We start from the raw sequence: 12206 nt of genomic DNA, 5'->3' as shown, positions 1-12206 counted from the left end.
AATCTGTCGATACCAAACAGCAGTCAAACCAGATTTAACTGCAATCAGTCATGATAAAACAGTATAAGTTATACAGGGCTCCAGGTTAAGATAATAGGAAATTAAAGATGATTACTGTGCTATATACTGATGTTTTGGAGATAGTCGTCTGTGCTCTCAGACCTAGTACAAGTAGACAACTGGGACACAATAAAATCTATCAAAAAAAGAATAAAATCTAAGCAGAGTGGTGCAAGTAATGTGGGTTTTAAATCCTGATACACTATTAACAATATCTTCTGCCATCTTTTTTAAGATTCTCCCTCCCCTTTAACTTACCCTAGGTACACTGTGCATTTTTGGGTCTGACCAAGACCCTTGGTTTTAAATTGGGGTGGGGGGGCAACCTGCTATTTACCTAAGTGGTTCCGAACCTTCTCTCTCTTGGACTTGATCTCTAATTGTATTCCTTTACCTATTAAAGCCTGTCTTTCCAACCTATCCACAAATATTGGTCCAGTTGCCCCTAATACTCTGGTTCTATTTAATTGCTTGCCCTGCCTGGAGGGCTTCTTTTGATTGTTGTTCTTAAAATTGTGACCTTCATTGTCTCTTTCTAAAATACCCTTCAGAGCATTTTGGAGAACTGGTTTGTGATCATGAATTTCTGCAGTTGTTATCATAGTATCTTACTTCTCTATTGATTTTGAAAGAGTGTTGTTTTCTGAATTGGAGTTTGTTTTCTTTTAGGGCTTGAAATACCTCACTCTATGTTCTCCTTGATTTGCGGGTTTGTGATGAAAAATTTTGTTTCTTTTCTCTAACTGCTTTTAACATTTTGTTCTTGTGCTGAATTTCTGGAATCTTAATTATAATATGCCTTGATGTAGATTTATTTCGGTCATGGCTATTTGGAGTTCTGTATGCCTCCCTTATTTATATATCAAATTCTTTATTTATGTTTAGGAAGTTTTCTGCTAATATTTCTGTAAAGAGACTTACTGTGGGTTTTGTGCTATCTCCAGCTTTCTCATTGACTACAATCAATCTTCTGTTGTTCTTTTGTGCTTTATCTTGCACCTGTTGGATTGATTTTTCATAGTCCCTTACTGTTCTTAAGATATCTTTCTTTTTGACCAACTCCTGTCTTCTAAATCTTGTATTTTTTTCCTCACCTTCATTTAATCTGTTGCAAGTTACTTTCAGTGGAATTTTTAATTGCCTGCATTTCTGTTTGGGTCTGTTTCATGGATTCTGTTTCTTTCATATGCTGGGCATTCATTTTCCTAAGCTTATCCAATTTTTCAATCTGTCTATTCTGATGTTTTTCATTTTATCATTTCTTTTTTACCTAAGAGATTATTTTTTCTATAGCCTCATCCATTTTTTTCCCACTTCTGCTGCTATCATGTCAGAAAGATCCAGTGAGTGGTTCTTTGTGCTGTGGACTTGTTCTGGGTGAGCTGAGGTCTGGGGTTGTATTTTGCACCTGTGTCTTGTCATTTTCTATTTTCTTTTCTTTGCTGTGTTAATGGTTGTAGAATCTTTTTTTTTTTTTTTTTACATTTTATATGGTAAATAGCTTTATCGGTAGTTTTGAGGCTTCCCTAGGAAATGTATAGTCCTCAGAGATATCTTCTAGGTGTAGATGGTTCTTGGTCTTTGTATGTATTCCAAGAACCTACCTTTCCAACTTTTAAGGATTAGAAGTTGTTATCTATTTCACTTAGCACTCAGTCTTTTGATACTGGACCTTAGTAATGGTTGTGACCCCAGACAATCACAATGCTGTCATACAAAGCAAAAAAACTGATTACAATAGGTATGACCTCTTGGCTAGAACAATACAGTTAAGCACAAGGTTGTGAGTTCAATCCCCAGTAGCAAAACAAAAGAGAACAGCAACAAAAACCAAAAAAAAAAAAAAAAAACAACCAAACCAAACAATACAATTAGCAGTAACTATAGCATCAGGCACAGCCTAGCTCCTGACAAACTGTGCTAACTAATAACTTGACACCTTCAACCATAGGAGCAAGTTCTATAGTTAGATAACAAAACCCAACATGTACCAGGAATTTGTATGCAATGAGTTGAGTGATTTTCCCCTAGGGGTAGGGGGATATAAGAGGGATAAGGGACAAAACAGAAGAATGAGGATGGATACAGTAGAAGCAAGGCTGGAGAACAAGGGATGATCACCCAAGTTTTAGCAAACTAGAGTAGAACATAGGAGAAAAGGGATGAAAGAGAAAGCAAAGGAGTATTGAAGCAGAGTACAAAGAGAAGAAACAATGTTCACTTGTATGAAAATATCATAAAATCAAGAGACGTAGTCAAGGAAAGGAGAAGACAAGCCTAAGAAAACAAAAGGAAAGGTAAGAAATATAAATAAAAAGAAAACCAATCAGACAGAAAAAAAAATCCAATCAAACAAAGCAAAAGAATGAAATTCCTCTGGTGTCCACAGGTCTGAGGTAGTGTCCAAGTCAGATCCCAGAAATGTACTGTGTAATCCTGCCAAATTTGCAGTAGGAGCTGGGCATGGAGGTGCATGCCTGTAATCCCAGCACTCAGGAGGCTAAGGCAGGAGGATCACTGCAAGTCTGAGCCATTTTGGGCTACATAGTGAGTCCAGGCCAGCCTGAGCTAAAATGGTAAGACCCTGTATCAAAATAAGTAAATAAATAAAAGTTTCCAGTATAATTCCTGCTGGGTGAGGGGCTGGTCTTAGCTCTGGATGTAGGGGCCAGTACTAGTCTTACACTAACAGCATTCTCGATGTCCACTTCTCCTTACCATGATTGTCTCTAGGAAGCTGTCCCAATTGCTGCCGCACCTTTGGGAAGGGAAAGTCCCAGCTTTCTCCCAGACCCATATACACTTGGCTCCTTCCAGGCCTCGCACAGCTTTCTCTGTTCCACACCACTGACTCCTCTGATACACTGGTGATTAGATGGGGTAGTGCCCTTGCTGCAAGCTAAGCTGCTTGCCTGCTTATGCTTCTGGGCCAAGGCCACTCTGATGGTCACACACGGGGGACACTTCCAATCCTTTGTATTTGGGGCTAAGAGTGGCTCTCAGTGGCCATCAGAGGGGAGACTAGGTGGTCCCAGCTCCTACATCCCAGCAGAGTTTCCCCTGAGCTCCTTCCCAGCAGTCTATTGTAACTGGATGGTTTCTTTCCCTCTTGGGATATTGGCAGTGAACCCACCCAGGACTGTTCTGCTCCTGGAGTTCACCCCAAGTCCTCTGATATAAAATGGGGGCCCCGCCCACCTGCTTCTGTTCCATACGTCTGTATGCCAGAGCACAGCACTGGCTCACCTCACTTGCCCACCACTGGCTCTCAGTGGTCCCTCAGGAAACTTGTATTCTTGCTGCTGCTTCAGACTTTTCCCTGCGGCCAGGCTAGTGTCCCACGTGTGCCCTCATCTTGTCTTTCTAGGGCCTTTATGTGCCTGTTTAAATCAAAGTATTTAATTTCTTCTGGAAGGTAGAGAATCAGAAATACAAAAAAATTGGGGCAAGATTTCAGTTTAGGCCAAAATTTTGCCCACTTTAAAAGCATCTTGGGCTGCTGAATAAAAGATAGATTGGGACAAAATGGCAGCTTAATTTTAGATCTGACTGATTCATTTCTTAATGGATGGTTGCATTGTATTTTGAAGTATTATGACTGTTCAGAATATCAGACACATCTGTATTAAATGCAAATGTGGTAAAGGCTGGATGGTTTGGGGCATGTCTTAAAGAAACCTTTCGTGTTTCATTTGGACCATGCCTTTATCTCCAGTCAGTATCTTCAAGTGACTAATCACACTTGACAAGTGAACAAGAGGTAAACAATATTAGGGAAAACATGTAGACTCAAGCTTATGCATATTTGTGAAAGAAATAAAAATTTAGAATAAAACAAGTAAGTAATTCACTTTGAAATATTTGTAAGCATAAAAATCAAGAATCAAACCCAGAAATAACTGGCTTGCTTTACATACCCTTGAAGATGAATAAAAATTTCTAGTTATATAGATAGCTAAAATCAAGAGAATACAATGTTATTATTTTAGAAAAAGTAAAATGAAACAATTATACCTGGCACAAAGTGCTTAGAATATTGTAACCATTATCATTATTCCTATATTTCCTAAAACTGTACTAAAGGAATTAATTTAGGTTATCCTTTGTAATTAGATTGGGATATGGGCCAGTGAACCAGTTTTTATCAGCTATTTGCATATTAAGGATCTGCCTAAGTTTTCTTTCAAAAAAGAAGGGACAGTGAAACTTCCAGGCAGATCACTGCATCATGAGACTCCTCCCCTAACTGTGAGCCTTTGCCCTGTAACGGGAGGCGAGGCTGCCCACCTAAGCAGAACAACCACCTTGCCTCATAAAGCAGTGGAGACTCGCCTCCGCCCCCCAGGCTGCAGAATCTCAGAACTGACAGGCCTGCGATCGTGATCGGACAGACCATGGTTTGACCAAAACTTCTGCGTACTTACTGCACCTACTGCACACAACGTGTGTTCCCCTATTGTAATCTTAAAGCTTTCATTGATATCCCCCAAAGACTGAGAATACACTGACATCCTATATTTTCTGAGAGTAAGACTTAAGAAGAGAACAAAAAATAGTAACAAGGTATAATTACCACAGTAGTTAAGTTGGCCTGCATCAGAATTCTAATCTGTCATTTATTAGTCATTTGAATCTGAGCCTTTAAATCTCTCAGTGTCTCAGTTTTTACATCTGTAAAAGGGGAAAAATATTACCCACCTTATTCTGAAGATTATATAAGTTCACATAACTAAAGCACTTTATTTCCACGTATGAAGTGCTTTGCAGGTCTCCCTGCAGTGGTGGTTGATGTGCTCTCAGAACTCTGTGCTAGTTGAAGAAGAACATCACTCAAGTAGGAGAGTTTTTCATTTGAGCATTTATTTTCTCTGTGGTCAGAAATAAATAACTGTGTTTTTTGGGTTTTGGTTTTTGGTTTTTTGGTACCGGGGGTCAAACTCATAACCTAGCACTTGCCAGGCAGGCACTTATGCTGCTGAGCTAAATGCCCAGGCCCAAATAACTGTGTTCTTAAACATCAGAAATAAAATTATGTTCTCCAGAAATAAAATTCCCTGAAAATCTAATTTGCAGAATTATATCAACTACATTAAGTTCTTCAACATTTAGAAAGATATTTGTATTTTCTTCTCTACTTGATTAAATAGATGAGTAAATAGTACAAGACATGCCATTTCAAAATACAGTGATTTCCATTAGTTTATTTTATATAAAAGTACTTAATCTCCTTCAATACAGTTTGGTTTCAAACTTTGATACAAAATGCTTGCACTTTTCATAAGTGATTTTGAGGAAAATATAGTTCATGTGCCTTAATTTTGGCAGTTATGGTGCCAAACATATAGTTTTAATGTAATGGAACCATACTTAATCTTTTCTCTGGGTGAATAGAATCTTTGGAGATTGCTTCTTCTCCAAGTCAAATCTCCATAGAAGCGATGTGTTAAATGACATGATGGGGTCAGCACCTAGGCTTTCTGATTGGCTAGCTGTCATTATAGTGGCACTATTTCTGTGAAAAGTGAGACTGTTTACAAAAGAAACCCTAATATGACTGTCTTGATTGGCTTGTATTGTTAATGTAATGCAGTTCAATATTTATTGAGTCACTCTCTCCTCTGGTACTGAGGAATGAAGCCAGGGCCTTTGCACTGAGCTCCAAATCCTTAGCCCTTTTTATTTGTCATTTTGAAGCAGGTTTTACTGAGTCACTAAGGTACTCATACTGGGCTCAGACTTGTGTTCCTCCTGTCTTGGCCTCCCATAGTGCTAGGATCACAGCTATGGTCCCCCATGCTGGCTCCTGCTCAGTTCCTGTTGTATCCCCTAGACCAGGAAAGGAGTAATACACAAGGAGAGAGAATAAAAAGTATGATCTGTCCTATGAAAATTATATTCCCTTAATCAAAGAAAACACTGTGTCGAACATCCATACACCTATCAGCTATGAAACTTTGAGCAGGTCATTTACAATTTTTTAACTTTCTCATTTATAAAATAAGGATAGAAATTACTTTATAAATTGTTAGATTAAAATTAGGATATATAGCTGGGCGTGGTGGCTCATGCCTATAATCGCAGCACTCAGGAGGCTGAGGCAAGAGGATCATTGTGAGTTCGAGACCAGCCTGGGCTACAAAGTGAGCTCAAGGCCAGCCTGAACTGCATAGCAAGACTGTCTCAAAAAGACAAAAAAAAAAAAAAAATAGGATATATATATGAAAGTACTTTGAAAACTGAAAAATGTTATATAAATATAAAAGATTGGGCTGGGGATTTAGCTCAGCAGCATAAGCGCCTACCTTCTAAGCACACAGTTGTTGAGTTCAATCCCTGGTACCAATAAAAATAAATTTAAAAGATTAATGTTGCCAGGGATTTAGCTTAGCAGTATAAGCACCTGCCTCACAAACGCATGGTCATGAGTTCGATCTCCGGTACCAAAAAAAGATTAATGTCAGCGTAATAATTTGCTATCACAAAAACTAAATATATTTAGAACTGTATAGTGTCAGAGCCAGTCTGTAAGTGTCAAAAAATGCTGCTGAACAGGAGGCAGGGAGAGAGTTCAATGCGTTGACACAAAGTGGTGACTTACACAGAAGTCTGACCACAGGCTAACCCTTGAAGGGAGATAGGAGGATAACTTGAGCAAAGAAATGGAGTTTACAAAATAAGTTTATATTGCTCTAGAAGCAATAAAATGACTGGTGGGAAATAGAGTAAAATTTTGAACATGTTAAGAATGTAAATTTTACTTTTTAAAGTAAATAATTCAGTGGATCACTCCCAAAGTTGTGCATTTGTCACCTCTAACTTCATTTTCTTTCCACCCAAAAGAAACCCCAAACCCACTGGCCATCACTCATTCCTCCTAATCCTCCATCACTCATGCCTCCTAATCCTAGCCATTGGCAACCATAAGTGCACTTACTGTCTTAAAAAAGTAGGCTATTCTGGCCATTTCGTATTTAAAAAAATCAGTCTGCACCTTTTTTGTGCCTGGCTTCTTTCACTTGGAATAATGTTTGAGAGGTTCATTCATGTTGTAGCCTATATCAGAACTTTATTATTAGGGCCAGGGATACAGATCAGTGGCACAAGTGCCTGCCTGCCTGGCAAGTGCAAGGTCCTGAGTTCAGTTCCCAGCGGGGGGGGGGGGGGGGCATGGACCTTGATTGTTTTAGGACTGGTTAGTTTTCCATTATATATCATTTTTACTTATCCATTCATCAACAGGTGAACATTTAGGTTGTTCTCACATTGATATTACAAGTAATTTTGTTCTAAGCATTTATATACACATTTTTGTTTTGTTTTTCTTTGGTGGGGGGATTGCTTTTTGTTTTGGTACTGGGGACCAAAGCTCACGGTCTCATACTTGCCAAGCAGGCATTTACGCCACTGAGCTAAAACCCCAACATTTTTATGTGGACGTAAATTTCCATTTGGTTAGGTTGCATATACCTGGTAGTGAAATTGCTGATGATATGCTAATTCTATGATTAACTTTTTGAGAAACTACTAAATTCTTTGCAAAGTTCCTGTAGCATTTATATTTCCTCCTGAAATGAGTGAGTCACAATCTCTATCTTTACCAATGCTTGTCTCTTTTATTTTAGCTCTCCTATTAAGTATGAAGTGGGATCTTATTGTAGTTTTGATATGCATTTCCCTAGCGGCTAATGAAATTAAGAATCTTGAATTGTGTTTGCTTGTTCACCCATTAAATATTCACAAAGCCCCTTCCTTGCTTTCTATTTCTTCATAATATTGGTTATAAATGTATTACTTTTATGCACTAGAATATACTTCAGAGAGCATCTTAATGTTTTAAAGTACAGAATTCAAATGCAGACTTGCCAAAATAATTTAAAGTGCAAATTAACATTCACTATGCACTATGTAACTGAATATTTCTTTGGGGGGAGTGTTTGTTTTGTGTTTTGAGAGAGGATCTCACTATGTGGTCTGGGCTGGCTGTGAACTTACTGTGTAGCCCAGACTGGCCTTAAACTTGCAGCGATATTTTTGACTCAGCCTCTCAAGTGCTGGGATTACAGGCGTATACCACTATACCTGGCCATATTTCTTTTCTTTCTTTTTTTTTTTTTTTTTTGTGGGGGTGGGCGGGGGACTAGGAATCGAACTCATGACCTCACACTTGCCAGGAAGGCACTGTGCCGCTGAGCTATATCCCAGGCACCTGGCTGTATTTCTTAAATATGCTTTGCATCAACTTGAAGAAAATAAAAGTCATTTTTTAAAGTTTTCTATTATATGTTCAAATAACATTTAGAGTTAATATATCCCTGTTGTTTTTGTTTGTTTTGCTTTTCAGGTTTACTATATTATGCAGGACATGGTTATGAAAATTTTGGGAACAGCTTTATGGTTCCTGTTGATGCTCCAAATCCATATAGATCTGAAAATTGTCTGTGTGTACAAAATATACTGAAGTTGATGCAAGAAAAAGAAACTGGACTCAATGTATTCTTGCTGGATATGTGTCGGAAAAGGTAAAACATCTTATCTTCATTGATCAGTTGTTGGAGTTAAATAGCAGCTTAGCTAAGCTTGAGGCAAACCTTGAGATGCTAAGAACTATTTGAATTTCTGAATTGCTGATTATACATTGAAACTTAAATCTAGAGGAATATGCTTTTCATGTATATTTTTAACTCCATTCCTGTTTTCAGTAAAACAAAAATGAACTACCTTGTGATCTCAGTGGCACAGGCACCTGCCTGGCAAGTGCAAAGTCCTGGTATTAATAAGAAGAAGAAATAAAAGGCATGGATGTGTACTCATACTTTAAGGAACCAATTCTCCAGAATGCCTATGCATGTCTCTAACCGTCACTGCATTTTCCTTCAGGAATTAATAAAACTACACCTATAAAACATGGTTGAGGGAGCTGGGGATTTAGCTCAGCGGCATAAGCGCCTGCCTTGCAAGCAGGCAGTCGTGAGTTTGATCCCTGGTACCGATAAAAAGGAAAAAGGCAAAAAAAAAAAAAAAAAAAAAAAAAGTAAATTTAAAACATGGGTGAGGGGCTGGGAGTTTAGCTCAGTGGCACAAGTGCCTGCCTGGCAATTACGAGGTCATAAGTTTGCTCCTTGGTACCAAAAAAAATTTTTAAAAAGGCATGATTGATCACTAGTCAGCTCTGGTCTTGTAAATATATAGCTGAAGCAGATTTTCAAGGGTTTGGGTTCCATGTGTTTATCACAGAATCACTAAAGTACAATGATTATTCCTTCAGGATTTACTGTTTTTTTGTATGTTCAATATTTACAATCAAAATGCAGTGCTAGCATTCAAATGCAACTCCTTTTACAAAAGGAAGGATGTGACTGCTTTCTTAATAGTGTAGGAACTCCAAGTTATTTTTGATAAATATGTAGCTGACTAGACAAAAGATTTTAAATCTGTCATTTTAAATTATATATACAAAAATGGTATTTTTATTGTATTACTTACGTTCTTAGCAAATGCTCTTTAACTTTACACGTTTGCCCTGCCTCTCTCTCCTTACCCCTCTCTTAAATAGAAATGACTATGATGATACCATTCCAATCTTGGATGCACTGAAGGTCACCGCCAACATCGTATTTGGATATGCCACGTAAGGACACTTTACGTTTGTGCTGAGACTCCTTATTCTTTAATGCCTTCTGTTTGATGGTATGTTAGAAACCTAGAAGCATCCATGGACATCTAGGCATAAATTTCCCTTCTCAGTATTTTGCGCAAAGCTTTGTATAACTGACTTTAATACTTCATGACTTGGCATCTTGTCACTAAGCACCAAGGCATTTAGTTCCCATTGAGAGATTAACTCTTAGAAGAGAGAGTGAGGCTCAGGCTTATTAGTATATATGTACATGCCATGTGGCGAGTGTTTGCTTCTTCACAGTTTTCTTTCTTTTTAAATTTATTTTCTATTGCAGGTTGACTAATTAAATCGTATATATTAATGGATGCTATATGTGTACAGTGTGGAATGATTGAATCAAGCTAATCACCCCAGATATTTACCATTTATTTTTCCTGTCTGTCTAAAGCATTTTGCCTTTTGAATTGCCTTTCCATATTCCTCCCACTTTCCAGCCTCTAGTAACCACCATTTTGCCTTCTGCTTCTGTGTGTTTGGTTTTTTTAGTGTCAACATATAAGAACATGTAGTATTTGTCTTTCTGTGCCTGGCTTGTTTACTTATTTCTTTTGCTGTTCTTAAGGTGTCAAGGAGCAGAAGCTTTTGAAATCCAGCATTCTGGATTGGCAAATGGAATCTTCATGAAATTTTTAAAAGATAGATTACTAGAAGACAAGAAAATTACTGTGTTACTAGATGAAGTTGCAGAAGGTAAAGTTAAAAAGTAAAAAAAAATAGACCACTCAAGAAAAAGAACAGGAGAAAACCCTATTTGTGGCTTCCTGCATGTTGATTATTGTATTCCGACTGTTGTGTTTGGAATTGGTGTTTATTTTATAAAACAATTTGCAACATAGTATCTGATAACATTGTTCTTCTGCTGTTGAATTCCTTCCTTCCCTGTTGACTTAGCTGCATATCATATATGCATATCACTTGGACAACCCGGCTGACAACTAGTATAGTAAGGTTTAATCCTCAGAGCTTTACCTTATTTCTATGCCTAGCGCCTAGCTCAGTCTGCTTGTTTGAAAAAGAAGAAAAAGTGTCCAATGAGATACCTCCCCCACCTTTAGAGAAAAAAACTGCAGAAATATCACCAACTGAATATAACCCAGTTCTTTTCTTAATGAGCTTAGTGGTTTTTAAAGTCCTTCTTTAAGAATGAGCTCTAGACTATTAATGCCATGTCTTTATGCACGGCCTTCTGTCCCTTTCTCTCCCTACTGGTGAAATACCAAAGCTCATGTCAGGTGTTGAATATATATGCCTGTTAACATCAGTAGATTGCAGTGTGTTTATGAAACACCCTTGTATAAGTCATACTAAAAGAGAATGTAACACTTTTACAAACTAGCACCACTAAAAAATAGTTTCATGAAATGTTCCAGAGATGGAAGCTTGAAAATAGTGTTTCACTAACGGCTCTCAGTCACATTTTTCATGTTTTTGTCAGTGTATATATTTTAGTGAGACTACATGATTCTACTTCTCAGCACAGCCTGCCAAGGCTTAGAACTTCCTTCCACCCTCCAGCTTCAACCAAAAAAGTTCTGCTTTTATCTGTCTTGCATACTGAGCTTCTCTTTAATCTGTCACTTGATAGATCAGACTCTTTTGTTTTTGCCAAATCATTGTGAATGGTATCTCATACGATCTTGATTTGGTTTTCCTGTACATTAGTGATATTGAACACCAGCTCATATTTTCAGTACACCAGCTATATGTGTATATCTTCCTAGGAGAAAAATCTATCCATATGTCTTGTCCATATTTTTATTATGCTGTTTTTGCTTTTCTTATTGGTTAAAGGAATGTTGCATATATCCTTGATATAGTATTAGCCAAGACTTCTAAGATACTGAATACAAATTGTAATGATGGACATCCTTGTCCCATTTCTGATTTTAAAGGAATTACTGCTAGTGTATTCACACTTAGTATAATGGAAGTTTTTAATAGACAGATCTTTGGAGAATTTTTAAGTGGATGTTGAACATAGTAAATGGTTTTTCTGCAACTATAAAGAAAATATTATTTTCTTTTAATCTCTATGATTAAATTTATAGAATGTCTAATGTTATTTTAACTTGAGATAAGTTCATTGGGGTATATTTTTAAAGCTAGTAAACTTACTTTGCTAACATTTTGCTTAGAACTTTTGCATCTACATAATATGAGAAATAGGCCTGTAACTTTATACTTTCTCATACTTGGCTTCATTATATTTGGCTTGATTTTGTAATCAGCATTATGCTGGCTTTTTAGAATGAGTTGGATGTTAGATTGTTAATTTTATACCAACCTGACTGGGACTGACTGGACCTCAGTGCCAAGATACTTAGTCCAACATTACTCAGGATATTTCTAGATGTTTGTTTATTCTGGATGACATTAGAATATAAATCGGTGAATATTCAGTAAAGAAGATAACTCTTATAAGGTGGTAGGCCTTCTCCAGTTAATGGAAGATCTACTAACAAATCTG

At 37.4% G+C, this 12206-nt stretch overlaps 1 protein-coding gene across 3 annotated transcripts in view; it reads left to right on the top strand.

Annotated features, from left to right (window-relative positions):
- Positions 1-12206, top strand: part of Malt1 (MALT1 paracaspase) — a 74828-nt gene that overhangs the window by 50493 nt on the left and 12129 nt on the right. For all 3 annotated transcript variants that reach the window (XM_063231556.1, XM_005005565.4, XM_063231557.1), the window contains 3 exons: positions 8402-8579; positions 9614-9688; positions 10302-10429. In XM_063231556.1, the coding sequence (XP_063087626.1) occupies positions 8402-8579; positions 9614-9688; positions 10302-10429 (381 nt within the window). The remainder of the gene's footprint in view (positions 1-8401; positions 8580-9613; positions 9689-10301; positions 10430-12206) is intronic.

The sequence above is a fragment of the Cavia porcellus genome, unplaced genomic scaffold, assembly GCF_034190915.1.
Source record: "Cavia porcellus strain 051 isolate PalLab524CR breed Dunkin Hartley unplaced genomic scaffold, mCavPor4.1 scaffold_20, whole genome shotgun sequence".
Lineage (NCBI taxonomy): Eukaryota > Metazoa > Chordata > Mammalia > Rodentia > Caviidae > Cavia > Cavia porcellus.
This window is presented reverse-complemented; position numbering and strand designations above follow the sequence as displayed.